A 15,901-nucleotide genomic window follows, 5' to 3' on the forward strand; every position below is an offset into this window, starting at 1 on the left:
AACCCAAACCATCTGAGCTCAGGCCTCCTCCAAGGCCAAGCATTCCATATCTGGAGCTGCAATTTCTTTTCACATCGCGTTCGTACATCTTCTACTTTTGATTACCATGTAAAAGCATCAACAAGTCCTGCGCTGACAACGATAACGCTTTTTATTTTTGCTGTTTAAAAAAATAAATAAATAAGGGAAGCGCATCCAACTTTCCAGGCTGACGTGGCTGGCGTTCATTTATTAGATAGCGTCCCGAAACTGAAATGTGGCAGAAGTCTTTTTTTTAAAAAACTAATTTACAAAAAGTACAATAATGTTGCCCGTGAGTAACTGTGCTCTACCTGTATTGGAATAACATCGTCGTGTCAGTAAGACTTTTAAAGACACGTCTCGAAGGCTCATTCAAACATTTTTTCCAGTGCGGCTCACTCAGTACAAAAAAAAAAAAAAAACTACAAGCTTTATATCGCTTTCAGCTACGAGAATGTCCACGTTGGTAGGCACTTAGGCGGCAGGAGGGAAGTGATAGATTTCACGCAAGAGTTCCACTGCCAAAACAAAGTCCGGAGTTGACTTTACGGTCCGGAAACGTGGCGAGAGATTTTCCCGGCCCGTCGCGGCTTTGCCGTCACAAGATCTGGGCCTCTCTGTTTCTCCGAGGGTACGACTCTGCCACGATGATGTCGTCCGAATCGTCAGAGTTGTCCAAGTTCTCCGAATAGGCATCGTCTCCCGCGTCCACCTCTGAATGGGCTGCGTCTGAGACGAAGCGTTCTGACAATGACAAATGCCAAGTCAACTCATTTTTCTGTCTGATTTCAAACAACCCTGTTTTTCCTGATGTAATTCCACTGCGCACCACTAGATGGTGGCACACTATGTTTGAAAGAAGAAGAATTAAAACAGGAACTATTGAGCTCTGCCTGTTTTTTTGCTGACTGTCAATGTCAAGCCGACTTTTCAACTCCTCAACAATGGCTGTCGGTCGTTTTAATAAAGTCCAACTTTCGGCATGATTGTTGATGCGCGCGCGAACCTTTAGGGGGCGTCAGCGGTTTGTGAGTCCTGGAGACAGGGCACGGCGCTTCCTTGTCCAAGCTCCTTTTAGCGGCTGTGGCGTTTGTGTGGAACGTCGACTGTGACGGCGCTCCCTTTGGCAAACTGTCAGCGCATGGAAAGTTTGAAGCGCGTGCACGCCTTGAGCTGTTCTCATATGAGCGTCTCACCTGTGCGTAAGGTGTTGCGTGCGAGTCAGGTGGCCCTTGAACGCAGCCTGGATACTAACCAAGGACTCATCATCCAGGAGTCCTCCGCCCGGCGGAATGGTGGAATCACCAGCCTGGAGGGGACATTTTAATACCGCGCCACAAGTCAGACAAGGCCAGTTGATTGGCTCGCTCATTTCCCACATGGTGGAAGAGCATTGGTCACGTTCCGTACCTCACTTTTGTTGTTCCCGCCGGAGGCCCGGGTCTCCGTATCCGGCTCGCCGTGGTCATGTCCTTCTTCCTCTTCTTCACACTCGTCGTCATCTTTGTCCGTCTCATCCCGGTGCGCGCTGGCCCGGCTTTCGTCACGGGACTCGTTTCCTTTCTCCTTCAGAATCTCCACCAGTTTCCTCAGCTGCTCCAATTCCTGTCTGACAAAGATGGAGGCAAAGGGCGAGCCGGCCCAGCCAGCTCTGCTTACCTTCTGCCTTTGCCAAATCAAAGAGCGTATTGACCTACTCCTGCTGCCGCCGCTCGCTTTCCAGTTGGCCTCGCCATCGTTCGTCCTCTTGCTCCCTTTTCCTCGTCAGCAGTTGCACTTCCTCCCTGCGAAAGGCAAACGTTCAAAAACGTCGTCGTCGTCGTTGCGCGCGTACGGCCTCGCTCGGACGTACCGGTGGCGTCGCCGTTCTAATTCCCGCTCGCTCGTCTGCTCGGCTCTCCAGCGCTCCAGTCGCTTTTCCAGCTCTTCCTTTTCCGCCCTCAACTCTCTGGCTTCGTCGCTGCTGCCCACGACAAGGCGCGCGAGGTTATTCTCCCGATCGGGATGAACGCGCAGCGGCTACGAGGACTCGTGACAAATATGCTCATGTCTTCTTTTACACTCATGTTCAACATACTCGCCGTGCCGTCGGGTTTCTTCCTCGGCATCTTGCTGCCGTGTCCTCGTCTGTCTCCCGTCCTCCCTGGAAATACAGACGTCCGTGCCACTTTCAAGACAGAGGACAAAGTAGGAGACGCCGGCGTCGGGTGCGGCGGCTCACTGTTTGCTGGCCAGCAGCGCCTGCTGCAGCTGCGTCCTCTCCGCCTCCAGCCGCTCCACGCGTCCACGCAGGTCGAACACCTCCTTCTCCTTGGTGGTCTGCGTCGTCACGTCCTGGCGCTCTGTTTGGACCGCCAGGTTCGAGAGCTTGGCTGGCGCCGTCTGAGTCTCCTGGTGCACGAGGTGAACGGGCGCGCTCTGACACTCCCGGTCCAATCGATTCCTCGCTTTGAGGGGGGGTCTCTCTTCCAGCCTCTGATTGAACACGCCGAGCGATGGTGTCATACATCATGTTACAATTTCAAATGTATTACAAGTTTCCACTCACCTTTTCCAGTTCAAGCAGTCTCCTCAAGAGTCTATATTTGCTCCACTCCTTGTAGCCTACGAGATTGAATATTGACAACACTGGATTATGACTTCTGATTTTCCGTGGAGGAGCCGCAGGAGCGCCAGGCAACCTTTGATGCCGGCGGCCGGGCTGTCGGTGTCCAGCTCCTCCCTGAGCGTGGCGTTGTCCAGCTGCAGCTGTTTGAGGTCCTCGGACAGCCGCAGCACGGTGGAGCTCAGCGCCTTCTGCTGCCTGCGGAAAACTTTGCTCTCTGCTATTCCGCTGCAAGGCAAAAAGGGGCACACGTTGCAGTTGAACGGAGTCACTCCGACCCGGGCTTCCTTCACCTCATTCGTTGCGTCAAGCGGAAAGCGAATGACGCCGGAAGGAGCACAAGCAAACCTTTTCTCCGACGCTTCCAGAAGCAACTTGAGTCTCTGGATCTGAAAGATGAAGGCGCACGCATCAACGCCAATCCTCTTGCCCGCGTGACGGAGGCCATCTTTGTTTACCTCCTCAAAGTACTTCTTCACGGTCATCTTCATCTCCTGCAGGTTGGTGATCCTCAACTCGCTCTGCAGGTGGCTGTGGCGTAGAATGTCAATTGATTTTTTCAATTTAGCGTCCCGGAACTAGCATTGCAATGCCGGGTGTCACCTGATGACGTTCTCCTTCTCTCGACACTGCTGCTCCAGCTTGAGTATCCTCTGCTTCAGTCCGTTCACCACCTGCGTGCATGGAGGCAATCCAGTACATTTTAATCAAAGATTAGATTTTTTTTTTTGAAGATATACACACTCACCACACTGCCCTCGGGCTTCTTGTCCACCAGGCTGCGAATGTACTCGGACCTCTGTGGAGAGACGCGTTGACTTTCTTTGGTTAAACGGAGACTCGCGCCCAAAAGTGCCCGAAAGTTACGTTCTCCAAATGCAATCACATTGGTGGGATCCAGGAACTCTTCCAGCTGCTTCTCCCTTTTGGCGTTGTCATCTTCCAGACGCCGAAGTTTGACTTTCATCTTCTGGTTGTCAGACTTCTGCTCGTTGAGACTCTGCGGTGACAAAATGACACGAGACGCACCCGACCGAATCAGTTCAAAGGATCTGAATTATTCAAGGCGATCAAAAATGAGCACATCACATTGACGCTCACTGCATTAAATGAACTTGTCGGGAAAACTCTTGCTCATCAGTTTTGCTTGAATGGGAAGGTTACCTTCTTGAGGAGCGTGATCTCGTGATGCATCTCCTCCTTGTCTCTGGCAACTGCAACAAAGCCAGGTTGAAAAATATCCTCGCTTGCAATGGCGCTTGCTCGCTCGGCCTCCGCTTACCGTTGGGCGCTGAATGATGATGCTTGCGGCTGGGCAAAGTGTGTCTGGGAAAATCTGGTGTCATGTCCCACTCAGATCGCCGATCTAAAAAAAAAAAAAAAGACAAAAATGTAAAATTAAGTTCCTTCAAATCCTTCAAAATTGAAATCCAATGAAAAAGGGTGTGGTTAAAATAAGACTACCTTAAATGAGGCAAAAAAGTTCAAACGAGACAACCGTATATCCCCCAGCAAGTTGATCGCTTTAAAAACAAGTAGCATCATTCTGCACAAAATGTGCACAGTTTGAAATACGACGGAAAATCCCCAAAGGGGCCAAAATAAAACTTACCGTAAATCCTCCAAAAGTTAAGCAAGGGAAATCAAGACCAGCATCAATACCCCTAAAAGTTGTACTTCCAAATATATTCAACACAGCTGTGTATACAAACAAAGAAGGAGCCGGCGCCCCCTGGTGTTTGGAACATGTACCGCGGTGGTTGCTGAGGGACGTGAAGCGAGTCGAGTGGGTCTCCCCGCCGGGCGTCTCACAAAGCGACGTCCACGGCAGCTTCCAGGCGGACATGGCTGCTTTCCTGGCGTGCACGTTCATGCTGGAGAGGTACGGGGACCCTGCGTGCGTGCGTGCGTGTGTGCGTGGGAAAATGTGGAACTCACTCAAGTGTCGCTTTATCATACGGAGAAACAAAATAACGAGTAAATAAATAAATAAAGGAGACTCACTGAGGGAAGGCGGAGGCTTGCCCATTTTCTTCTTTGGTGTCTGAGGAAAAAAATGTGTATGAATTGAAATGAGATGTTTCCCGGTTAGGAGGAATTCGAATGCGAATGACACACTGTACCTTTTTGGAAAACTCGTCAGCGTACGAGAAGCCATTGTCTGGCTGAATGGCATGTAGAAAAGGTGCATTAGCGTCATTTTGGATGCATATTCTAACAATGGTGTGCCAAAATACATACACTTATAATTGTGTATTACTGATTTTTTTTTTTTTTTAGATGATTACTGATGAGGTGGTAAGCGCAATGTCGCATTGGAACATTACGTTGTGGGAGTCGGAGGAGAGTAACTCACCGGCACCTCGCAGTCTTCATCGGTCGGGATGTCGCTCGCCCCCCCTGACATGATGGTGGCTGACCAGGGAGCACGTTAGGCGGACATGTCAGCCTGCGTTGGCACTCAAGTGGACTGGACACACGAGCGGGCTGCCGGAGGCACACAAGACACGTTGAATTTGTTGATGTGACAGCTTGCAAAATCTAAATCGAGAGTTAGGGTTATTCAAAATAGACACAGAAATAGTCATCGATTGACCTGAACTGAAAACGTTGACACATACTTGTCATTTGTGGGCTTGGACCACTCACTTTGACAGCGAGGTACTTTCAAAATATGACGCCCAAATCCATCACTCAAGCCATTTCCCCTGTTTTCAAAACTTCTCTCTCTTTACCAAGTTTCTTCCACCAGGAGCAAATATTTGCCAGCCAAAAGGACGTGTGACATCACCGCGAAACGGTCCACACCGGAGAAAGGGCGGAGGATAAGGTAAGAGCAAAGATGGCGTCACTAGTTTGGTTTCTGACGTCACACTAATTGTTTCTTACAGTTGCTTGTCTACAAGTGAGAAGTTTGACATTGTCCTGTGGGGGGGAAAAAACTATTGAAATGAACGACAGTACCTTCGTTGGCGGTCTTCATTTTCTTCCTGTTTTTTTATTAATCTCCAAAAGGGCTAGCACAAGAGCACGGTAGCATCGCTAGCATTAAGCCATCATTCCCTTTAAACGGACCGCGGCGTCAGTATTAGCATTAGCACCGGAGGTCCCTGCTCACTACGCGTCGACTCGTCCGTGTTCTCCACCCGGTCGCTGCTGTATTGCTGGAGACATTGCGTCTCCAAGTTACGAGGAGTTGTTTTTGTCTCGCCGAGGAGGTGACTTGTTTCACATCAGGTCGTCTAGCAACCAGGCGACTGGGGAAAGACAAACGAGAAAACCAGAGGGTAAACCGGAAAAGCTACAACGTTGCCTACAAAATAAAAGCATGCAATTCTTTGTCGATTCTTTGACTCTGACGATTCTTTGTCAAACTCTTGAGTGTGTGTATGTATATTGAATATAGTTTTGATAATAAATAATTATTTCAAAAATGTCTAGACTAAACTGATAAATATATGGACCTTGCAGTTAAAATACAAATGTATTGTGAAAGGCACACCGTTTTCTGTCTCGAGCGAAAAACCGCGTGATCCATATCCAGTGGGAATTTTGAAAATCAAGCCAGATTGGGTATGAAACTCACATTTTTTTACTCAAATGCGGCCATCGACAGTAGTTACTGCGTAGTACTCCTCTCATCATCTCACTTGTGTACTGGAGACTCACAACGAGGCGATTTCAATAGTGTCACAGTTTTGCAAAAACCTATAAAGTGTATAGATGTGCAAATACGTGTTTTCTGTGTCTGTCATTTCAGCAGCATCTGTCCAGTATGTGCTCCGAACTGCATGCAACCCAGTGTGGCCTCATTTTCCTGACTCTCACACAGTGTGCAATATTTGTACAGGTGTAAAGCACCCCAACACACACAAACGCAGACCGACAAACTTCAGCCCAGGCTAAACAAAATCCATTGCAGATCAGATGTCACTTTTTTGCCAAGAAAGACTCAAAGCTTGCAAGTCGGCAACAGTCAAACATGCACAAAGTGTCCTAAATACACCCAAGATGACTTTCAATATTTATTTTGTACTGATACGCTTTCATTTCCAACTTTTTGGTGCATCCTGTACCTGTCAAATTTCACATCAATTGCTGAAACTGCTTTGATTTTGTCTTTGAGGCCTCTTCAAATCCACAAACAGGGGTGATTATTCTCACAAGCTTTATTTGAACTGGTTACATGAACAAATTTAGAAAAACTCACCTTTTTATAAACAAATGTAAAACGTTTTTTCAAGTTTTTAAGATGCATTAAGATCCATGAGAAAACATCAAGACTGAATTTTTCACAAAGTGACAGGACAGATAAAAAGTTAGTGTGCGGCTTTGGTGTCCATCAGCCTCTCCACCATGAGTTTGGCGTAACGAATGCGGTTGAAGAGCTCCTTGGAGCTGCCAAACTCCTCCAGCAGGGACAGCTTGTACGTGCGGAAGTCCCGACGCTCGTCGATGTACGTCACCGCCGACATCAGCGGGCACAGGATCAGCTTTGTGTGGTCCTGAAAAGCCACAAAGTTAGCTAGTTAGCCGGCTAGTTAGCTGGCGAGCTACACGGTACGCCGTTGCGGTTGCGACCTGGAAGAAGTTGATCTGCACGGTGCCGTTGCTGAGGTGCAGCACGATGGCGCTCTTGGTGCGGAACCACAGCGACAGGTAGGGCAGGCGTGCCAGCTCGTCGCCCTCTCGCGGCGCCATGTTGGCGCCCGCCTTCAGCAGGTGCTCGCTCATGTAGTTGCGGAAGTACTTCAGCAGGGTGATCTGGGACGGGAGGGGGGAAAAAACATGAGTCGGGATGACGAATAATGGCCGCCGACGATGATGATGATTGTGAAAAAGGACAATAACGGTGCTGCGGTTCCGACCGACCTTCTTGTTGAGCGCCGGCGGGTAAGCGGCGACGGTCATGTAGGACTCCTGGGCCGTCTTGTTGATGTACTGCAGACTGTTGGTGTCGGCGTACATGATGAGACGCGTGTAGTCGTTGAACAAGACGCCGACGCTGTTGTCGCACAACTGGTAGCCTGCCGACGACACACCGGTTCAGAAATGCACGTGTCCGCATTTGGTGGGATTCGGGAAAGTCACTTATGGCACTGCTGGTTTGCGAGCGTCATCCTTACCTAACCCGTACTTGTCCGAGTAGTCCACCCACTTACTGATCCAGAAAATGGGAATGCACGCGGGATCCTCGGCTTCCTCTGCGTAAAGACAAGCGCCCCAAAGGCGCCCACCACGTTAATCATGTTCGGGCGGTTAAGCGAGCGAAAGGAAAAAGTGTGTGTGTGTGTGTGGGGGGGGGGTGTTACCTTGGCGGACTAGCGGCCTCTCCGACGGTTTGGAGGCGATGATGCTGTTAAGCTGCTGCAGCAAGTCTTTCAGGTTGCTATCGGCCACTTCCGAGTCCCTAACACACAAAATGCAAAAACGTTTTTTCAACTGAATTGTCTTTTTTTTTTTTTTCTTCCTCAAACAAACTAAAAGCAGCACTTACTTGGGCATCTGCTCTTCCTTAAGGCCCCCGTTCTCCGACTCCCCTGCAAAAACAAAAGAGAGTCGCCTTCAGCACCGGCCGCAAAACGAATCCCAAACGGCAGGAGCGGGCGTCCGCTCACCCTTGTTGCCGAGGGCGGCGAGGGGTCGCCGCTGCGCTGCGTCGGCGTCAGAGGACGGCGCGATGGAGAAACGCGGCGACACGGTGAGGCAGGTGGTGGGCAGGCGCGCCGGGATGTAGCCCGACGTGAAGAAGTCGTCCGTCAGCATCTGGGAGATGGTCGGCCGCTGGCTCGGGTCGGCGTGCAGCATGCGTTTGATCAACGACACCGCCGCTGGGTTCACGTGCTGCAACAAAAAAAAAAAATCCTGTTAAGACTTTGGGACAATTTGGACCTGGGGGGGGTAAAAGAGAAGCAGCGCTCACCCATGGGATGGTGTAGTTGTTCTTCTTAATGCGATTGTATGTCTCCTTCAAGCACGACGTCTCAAACGGCGGCTTGCCCACCAGAAGCGTGTACCTAAAAACAAACCAACGCTTTGGCATCATTTGAATAATAATTGATTTTTTTTTTTCAGGTAGGGCGCAAATCTATTTTTATTCAAATTTCCCTGGCGTTGTGAATTTTTTTAATAGGTCAAATCTGAGATATATAAATTGAGATATATTTCCTCAATCAGTATGATGACCGTGAAAATGTCACACTTACAGTATGCACCCGAGTGACCACACGTCCACCTCGTAGCTGTGTCCTTTCTTGCACAAAACTTCCGGCGCGATGTAGTTTGGCGTCCCGCACAAAGTCTTCTTGCGCTCGCCGTCAAACTCGATCTTGGTGGCCAGGCCAAAGTCACCTGAGAGAAAGGAGGGGCACGCAACTGTTTTTTTGGGCCCCGAGTATAGAAATTTGTGTGTGCGTTGTGCCCGCCCCACGTACCGATCTTGACTTCCATGTCGTCGTTGAGGAAGATGTTGCCCAGCTTGAGGTCTCTGTGGATGATGCGATTGTTGTGCAGGTACTGGACACCCTTGAGGAGCTGCATCATGTAATAGCGGGCCTCGGGCTCTGTCACGGCCTTGCGACGTTTGTGCAGCTCCAGCAGCGACTGACAAACAAACATTTTGGATACATGTTTATGTCACATGACCAAAAAAAAGGCATGGGCCAGTATTCAATTCTGACGGTATGCTAGCAAATAATATCACGGTATTAAAATGACTTCCTCAAAATGGTGGGAAAGTTAAAAGCACCCCCCCCCCCATCGGAAACAATGTATTTTATTTGAAAACATAAACTCATAAGTACATTCATTAACACATCAGACTGTACTCACTCTCCTCTTGCAGATCTCCAGCACTACAAAGACAAAATCTTCATCCTCAAAGAAGCCCCGGAAGCCGACGATATTGGGGTGGTCCAGGCTCTTATGGATGGTGACCTCCGAGGTCATCTTCTCGCGTTGGTGCGGCTTGACGATGAGCGATTTGGGCACGATCTTTCCGGCGAACACTTGCTGGCTCTCCACGTCGGTTATCTCGTAGCACTTGGCAAAGCCGCCCTTGCCCAGGAAACGGCCGCGGGTGTAGCGCCGCTTCGCTCGCGTGTCCACCAGCACCTCGGGGATCTCCTTGAGCGGCGTGGGGGCCATGGACGACGACGGTTTGCCACCGTTCGCCGCAGCCGGCGGTAGCTGCTGCTTGGTGGTCGGCGCACTCATTTTCGCCTTGAAAAGTCGCTTTGAACGCGGTTAAGTAGCCGGAAGATGACCGATCCGCGTTAAAAGCAAACTAAAATAGGCTTAACACGACGAAGATCGAATTTAAAAGCGTGTCTAACACTTCAAATAAGTGAATTTGTGGCCAGAAAATGTTGGTCAAACTTGCCCCTCCGACGCCAATGCAGTTGTGACGACGGTCGCCGATATGATTTCAAAAAAACTAGCAGGAGTAGGAACGGCTTCCTATTGGTCTGCGGGATTTGAATTCCAACGCGGCACCGCGATGCATCTTGGGAAGCCACGTGCAAATCAGCCAATGGGCGACCGCGGTAGACAAACGCTGTGATTCGATAGGATGGCTCAATGTGGTTCTTGCGAACGCGTTGCTCATGGGAAATGTAGTTGACAAGCGGGGGACTTTAATCAAACACATGGTGCTAACAAGGACATTTTGAAAACATTAAATGTCGAGTAGTTAGTACGCGTGACAGGGGTAAATGCTACTAACTTCTGTTTGTTCAGCTATATTAAATAGCATTAAACAAAAAGAAAAGTAACCCGAAAGTGATTTCAACAAATATAAATATATATACATGTAGTTATATTTTTTATAAAAAAAAATATACAGAATTCTAAACATAATTAGTGGAAATAAATATCCATCTATCCATTATCTGAACCGCTTTATCCTCATGAGAAATATAACACGTGTAAAAAAGCAATTAAGGCAACAATGGTTTACAAAATTGACAAGTTTAATGTAAATTACAGAAGCTTTTTTTTAACAGACATGAGCAACAAAGTCAGACGCATTGTAATAAAATTATACAGTCAGTTGTCAACGTAAAAGTCCAGTTCAGTGTGAGACGAGCGCTCTAAAACAAGCGGCAATCATCAAAATCACATAAAATGGTCCTGAGCGGCGAGGTCAAAGTGCAAGGTGACGTCGCCGTTGCTGTGGCCCGTCACCAGCGTGGTGCCATCCTCCGCCCAGCGGGCTAGCTGCCAGCCCTCGCCGTCGGGGGCCGCTGTCACCGTGACGCCCTCGTGCCGCCGCCTCAGGGACCACACGCACACGCAGCCACTCTGATTCATGCCCACCGCCGCCACGTCGCTGGCGTCTGCTTCGCACAGCCTGCAGGGGGCATCAGCAAAAATTCATATGGCAAGGCCCCGCCCATTCATAAACACATCTGATGTCTAATCAACAAACATGAAGTGAAATTTGAACATATCAAAATAACTTCTGGTCAAGATCAAGCCAGCTCACAGAAAAGCAGAACTCGAAAGTTGAGCTCACCTTTCCGACCAGGACGCGGGCATCTCCAAAGGGGCGGCCAGGATGCTTTTGCCACTGAGAGGGTTCACCGCAAGCATGGAAAAAAGTGCCGGCTTCTTCTTTTCTCTTTGTTTGTGGAACGTTTCATCATTGGTGATGTTTTGCCTCGCGTGTGCGCAGTCCGGAAACAGATGCTGCAGGAGGACTAACAGCACACCCTGGACAGACGCAGAAAGTGGCAAGAAAAAAAAAAAAAGTTCTCAAACATTTGGATATTTAGTGTCATCCATCTGTCGAGTGAGCGTGGTTCCGATTAGGAAGCTACAATCGCTGCATGAAAAGTCCCTTATAAATAAAGCTTTGATTGATAGTTTTGTAGAATCAAAACAACACCAAAATGGCCGCCTCAAAGCAAAATGGCAGACTTCCTGTGCTTGGATGAACACTTACGCGGCAGGAAAATCCTCTCAAACAGGTCGTGCGCGATAAACTGGCATCGAGTTGGATTTTCTGCAGCAAGTGTCCATTCTTCAAATTCCTTTTGAAATAAAAAAACAAAAAATATCATGAGGTGGTGTACCTAATAAAGTGTCCAGGGAGGCTTGAATCTTACCAGACAAATAGTCGCCCTCTCTCATCGGTGCCCATCAGAGCGTCGGGCAGCACGTCGACCGGAGCCAAGGCCTGAACGCAAATGTCAGGCGTGGCGAGATGGACACAGTGGGAGGCGCTCCAGATAAAAAGAAGACAAAAAATACAATTAGTTGATTTGTTTCTTTAAATTTATATGCGACTTCTGAGATAGCAAAAGCGCTAACTAACTGCTATGTTATGAATGATTGATTTTTTTAGTGCAAAAACTCGCTTACCTGCCGTCGCTGGCCAGCGTGAAGGCCTGCAGCGTGCAGCCGATGTCCGAGCGGGAGGAGGTGACCACCCGGGACTCGGCCGCGCCCGCTGCCGCCTGCACGTCGCCGCGGAGGAGCGCCGCCGGCTCGCCGCCGCACGACAGCACCCTGACCGCACAAACACGTCGGAACATATCTCGGGGGGAGAAAATAGGGCCACGTGACAAAGCGCCTCGGGGCTTACCTCACTTCTTTCATCTCCGGCTCACCGAGAGTCACACACACCAAGCCGGCGCCGCCCGGGACGGGAAACACATTCAACAACGGCTGCGATAACAGAAAATTTCAAATAATATTCTGTCTTCTAATAAAAGGATGGAAATATTGACATTGATGAATTGAAAAAACAATCGACTATTATTAAAATAATAATGAGATTCAATGACGACGACAGTTAAGTTGTTACACACTCACTTCGGTGAAGGACCACACGTGTCGTCGTGCCCAAGAGCGCGACGGCGACCGACTCCACCAAGACGCCGCCCACTTTCCGGCCGCGACGACGCACAAGCGGCCGTCCGGGTCCGACAGGCAGCAGGCGTCCACCAGAGCGCCTCCTGCTGGGGCCTGAAAGCAACAAATGCCAAAGTCACTTTTCACTTATTGTCACAACATCAATTCAGCAATTTTTGGGGTCGAGACCTTATGAAGGTGCTTTAATGACACCAAAGTAGTGCTTTGCCGCCATCTTGCAACTCCGTCATGAATGAATAGCGGGGACTAAGCTGAGCCAAAACATGCAAAAAGCTTCTTACCTTTAGCGTGCAGCTTCCGTGATCCCCCGCCACCATTTGGGCGTCAAGCGCCGGCGGTTGGGAGCACACAATCGGAGGGGAGAAGGCCGGGGAACGGCGAAGCGGGGACGAGGGGCTGAGCGAAGGGGTGACGGCAGCCACGGGCGATACAGCGAGCGGGGTGAGCCCCAGCGAGGGCGGCTCGGGGCTGGAGGGGAGGGCGGCCGACATCGGGTGCAGTGGGGCGGAGGCCTCCGGAGGGCTCAGTTGCAGCCCAGACTGGATACTGTGGCTGTTTTGGACCGCTTTGGGGAAAAAAACCTCTTGATGCCTGTTGTCCTCCTGGTCTACCACTAGGAGGCCATCACAGGAGAGAATAGTGTCCCGATGGCGGTCCGAACCTTTCGGTTCTCGTTCCGCTGGACTCAGACATGTGTCGTCAGTGTCAGGATGTGGGAGTTGCATGTCCGTATTTTTGGGGTCATCGTCATCTGAAAGGTCGGACGATTTCGCAGTTGCGGATTTGAGGTCGAGCGGCGCCCCGAGAGCTGTCGCCGGAGTTGCGTTGCGCCACGGCATCGCGAAAGCTTCTATCCCGGATTCCGCGGCCACTCGGCGGAGTTTGTCGAGCTTCAGGGAGGCAAAGTGCTCGTCGGGCAAGTAGAAGTCCCGATGGAGGTCAAAGTGCGGCAGGTGGCCCACCAGTTGCGTGAGGGGACGAAGTGGTGGCGTCGGCGTGAGTTTGGGAGTGGGGAGGAGGAGGGAACGCCAGCTCTCAGAACCTGTCAGGACAAATATAGCGTTGGTGGAAGACCAAAACCTTTATGGAAAGAGGAGCTTGAAAAACGTACTTGAAGCCAGTGGGGTGACCGGCTTCTGCGGAGCGGACGGTAGGAATGCCATCCGGCCTTCATCAGGAGCTGGCTCAATTTCTTCCAACCTCGGGTGGGAATTTGAAGAATCCGCCTCATGGAGACACAGGCCAGTAGAAAGCAAAGGTCTCCCCCTGCCACGCCCCCTCCGGCTCTTCCGACCCCTCCGCGAACCAGCGACTCGAGGGTGAGTAACGGGCTCCACGGCGTCGTCCCTGACGGTCACGGCGCCGGAGTTGAGCGGGCCGGCTCGCTTCCGGCGAGGTCGCCCTGAGCTCAGCTGGGTATGGATGACGGCCCGCAGGTCCGGCTGGCTCTGCGAGAGAGCCATGCGCCTGGTTGTGCGCACGTAGTACTCCACGGGGAAAGGTAGTCCCTCTACCAAGGTGCAGGACTCCAGCAGGCGCTCTCCTTCGCCTCCTCCTCTCGTTTCTCCACTGCAAAAACGAGGCTTCAAAGAAAAAAAAAAAAAAAAAAAGGAGGACAATGACAGTAAAGTACTACTTTTGTCTAAATGAAGCTCCTCAGTTCACTTGGCACCAAAGCATTACTTTTGTCTCCGGGAAGACTCACCGAGTTGACAAGAGTTTTCTCCTCAAGCGTAAGGTGTCCTCCGTCTCCTCCTGAGCGATTGTCAGTTCCATTGAGGTCATCTGGCACGTCCGCTTCCCTTTCGCCATCTTGTTTGTCATCCTGGCGTGACGGAAGGCTCCACTGCGACAGCAGCAAAGAGGGCGACGGCGAGTCCAAACTTTGGCTTTCGCCGACGAACCTCGCCTCGTCTTGCGAGGTTCCCGCTTCCTGGCTGCGCCTCTGCCAGCGCAGGCGGCTGCGGCGGGAGCGCAGGCGCAAGGTCGGACTGGCTCTGGAAGTGCTGACCGGGTCGCTGCGATTCGCTTTCAGTCTGGGCGTAGACGCGACCAAAGTCCTGTCCATGCCGCTATAGCTGGAGTGGGCGGGACCTGGCGAGATGATACAAATAACAACTTAGAGCAACAAAGGATCAAGTGCGACTCCTCATGTAAACGGAACACATCCACGTACTTGCGCCATCAGTCGACTTTGACGCCCCATCTGGGCCTGGCTGGTCCTGGCAGCGGCGCTTTGGAACATCGTTTCTGTGTTTCCGCACTGCCTCCAGTTGCTCGGCACGCTGCCAACGCATACGTAGGAAAAAATCATTCACATTCATCTCAACATAGATCAATACATCCCTGAATGGTGGTCATGCTTTTACCTGCAGTTTCTGGGCAATCTTGAGATACTCCTGCTGGAGCTGGTCCAACTTTCGCTTTAGCTACGAAGAGCAAAATGTAAAAATGAGAAGAGTCATCACAAGAAATGACCTTAATCAATTTGCATTCATTCGCGTCGGGTTCTGGTTGTCAGCGTTCACTTGACGCTAATCAAAAATGTCAAAAATTTGCACTAATGATTGATTACATTGTCCTTGTCGTCGCAGTAGAGTGTGGACCTCAGCTGCTCCTCACAATGCAAGGTACCGCTCTGCATTCTGCCCACTTGCTAACACAAGCTGGACACAAAAAACACGTAAATAACACTAAAACTTGAGCGGACGGTAAGCTAAGCCATGCTAGGCTACACGCAAGGCTAGTCGGTTACCTTAACTCCAAGCTGTTGCCGTTCACGTCGTAAATATAAACGTAGAAATGTCGCAGCATTATTAGTCGACAAACAACTTGAAGCTGTCAGTGAACGCCGATAAAGTTATCGACATATAAGCGGAGCCCATCGCGGTTGCTCTCAGACAGGCAGCGATCGATGACACGACGCTCGACTTGATTCCAAATTGCCGCGCCTCATGCCACAAAACAGGTCAAGTAATCGAGCTCCGATAATTCGATGGCCGCGCAGCTTCTTCTTCGGTGGTTTTTTTAGATTGGCGGTTTATTAGTGGCACTTTATTAGCGCTGTAACGTCACCAAAAGGGACTGGAAATACATAAAAATGATTGACCCGATGAAATACTCCAAATAAGGAAGCGTTTTTTTTTTTAATGCATGGTGATGTGGGGGTCATTTTTTCACTTATTGATCTTTTGCAGGCCTTATTTTAAAACACTGCATTATTGAATCAGACTACAGGTTCAATGTGATTAACTCTTGGCTCCACCAGATGAGTTTCTAGAATGGTCAACTTTGGCCTTGACCAGAAGGCCTTCAGTTGTCATGGTTACCATTTAAAACACTTGTGCCGCTATATTGGACCACTTTATAAATGGGCATTAGAATATTTCCCTCAATGCA

General features: G+C 50.1%; 3 protein-coding genes across 7 annotated transcripts; all 3 read right to left on the reverse strand.

Moving 5' to 3' along the window:
* Positions 1-196: 196 nt before the first annotated feature.
* iqce (IQ motif containing E) lies at positions 197-5,919 on the reverse strand. 5 transcript variants are annotated; one of them, XM_088374064.1, is made up of 22 exons: positions 5,591-5,919; positions 4,983-5,113; positions 4,750-4,791; positions 4,631-4,670; positions 4,379-4,519; positions 3,909-3,992; positions 3,791-3,840; positions 3,513-3,626; positions 3,375-3,425; positions 3,230-3,300; positions 3,085-3,157; positions 2,975-3,015; positions 2,703-2,854; positions 2,570-2,625; positions 2,243-2,496; positions 2,099-2,164; positions 1,874-1,981; positions 1,719-1,805; positions 1,432-1,630; positions 1,218-1,330; positions 1,028-1,152; positions 197-765 (listed from the first exon to the last, which is right to left on the reverse strand). In XM_088374064.1, the coding sequence occupies exons 2-22, from the start codon at positions 5,031-5,033 to the stop codon at positions 620-622; spliced, it is 2,064 nt and encodes a 687-aa protein (XP_088230190.1). In that variant the 5' UTR covers positions 5,034-5,113; positions 5,591-5,919; the 3' UTR covers positions 197-619. The 5 variants fall into 5 exon arrangements, with proteins under 5 accessions (XP_088230190.1, XP_088230186.1, XP_088230187.1 ...); XM_088374060.1 differs by having other exon boundaries at positions 1,874-1,984; XM_088374061.1 differs by lacking the exon at positions 5,591-5,919 and adding an exon at positions 5,248-5,524 and having other exon boundaries at positions 1,874-1,984.
* An 858-nt stretch (positions 5,920-6,777) lies between these two features.
* plk1 (polo-like kinase 1 (Drosophila)) lies at positions 6,778-10,085 on the reverse strand. The gene is made up of 11 exons (XM_088374066.1): positions 9,458-10,085; positions 9,061-9,229; positions 8,833-8,977; positions 8,550-8,643; positions 8,245-8,470; positions 8,124-8,166; positions 7,939-8,036; positions 7,753-7,830; positions 7,499-7,653; positions 7,208-7,390; positions 6,778-7,131 (listed from the first exon to the last, which is right to left on the reverse strand). The coding sequence occupies exons 1-11, from the start codon at positions 9,839-9,841 to the stop codon at positions 6,946-6,948; spliced, it is 1,761 nt and encodes a 586-aa protein (XP_088230192.1). The 5' UTR covers positions 9,842-10,085; the 3' UTR covers positions 6,778-6,945.
* Positions 10,086-10,578: 493 nt separating this feature from the next.
* On the reverse strand, positions 10,579-15,481 carry palb2 (partner and localizer of BRCA2). The gene is made up of 14 exons (XM_088374676.1): positions 15,258-15,481; positions 15,078-15,168; positions 14,872-14,931; positions 14,679-14,787; positions 14,208-14,596; positions 13,614-14,085; positions 12,784-13,544; positions 12,443-12,595; positions 12,213-12,295; positions 11,990-12,136; positions 11,734-11,850; positions 11,571-11,658; positions 11,142-11,338; positions 10,579-10,976 (listed from the first exon to the last, which is right to left on the reverse strand). Exons 2-14 carry the CDS (start codon positions 15,144-15,146, stop codon positions 10,742-10,744), a joined length of 2,880 nt encoding a protein of 959 aa, XP_088230802.1. The 5' UTR covers positions 15,147-15,168; positions 15,258-15,481; the 3' UTR covers positions 10,579-10,741.
* Positions 15,482-15,901: the final 420 nt, after the last annotated feature.

Source organism: Syngnathus floridae, chromosome 4, assembly GCF_059516105.1.
Source record: "Syngnathus floridae isolate MCC-2025c chromosome 4, RoL_Sflo_1.0, whole genome shotgun sequence".
Lineage (NCBI taxonomy): Eukaryota > Metazoa > Chordata > Actinopteri > Syngnathiformes > Syngnathidae > Syngnathus > Syngnathus floridae.

Excerpts from the sequence above, each read along its gene's own strand:
- palb2 (XM_088374676.1), bottom strand. The coding sequence starts at position 15,146 with ATGCAGAGCGGTACCTTGCATTGTGAGGAGCAGCTGAGGTCCACACTC. Across the intron at positions 13,545-13,613 it reads GGTCACCCCACTGGCTTCAA|GTTCTGAGAGCTGGCGTTCC; the intron begins GTACGTTTTTCA and ends TTGTCCTGACAG. Across the intron at positions 12,596-12,783 it reads ACGGAAGCTGCACGCTAAAG|GCCCCAGCAGGAGGCGCTCT; the intron begins GTAAGAAGCTTT and ends TGTTGCTTTCAG.
- iqce (XM_088374060.1), bottom strand. The coding sequence starts at position 5,033 with ATGTCAGGGGGGGCGAGCGACATCCCGACCGATGAAGACTGCGAGGTG. Across the intron at positions 4,671-4,749 it reads CTGACGAGTTTTCCAAAAAG|ACACCAAAGAAGAAAATGGG; the intron begins GTACAGTGTGTC and ends TTTTTTCCTCAG. Across the intron at positions 1,806-1,873 it reads TTAGAACGGCGACGCCACCG|GGAGGAAGTGCAACTGCTGA; the intron begins GTACGTCCGAGC and ends TGCCTTTCGCAG.
- plk1 (XM_088374066.1), bottom strand. The coding sequence starts at position 9,841 with ATGAGTGCGCCGACCACCAAGCAGCAGCTACCGCCGGCTGCGGCGAAC. Across the intron at positions 8,167-8,244 it reads CGCCGCCCTCGGCAACAAGG|GGGAGTCGGAGAACGGGGGC; the intron begins GTGAGCGGACGC and ends TTGTTTTTGCAG. Across the intron at positions 8,037-8,123 it reads AAGGAAGAGCAGATGCCCAA|GGACTCGGAAGTGGCCGATA; the intron begins GTAAGTGCTGCT and ends TTTGTGTGTTAG.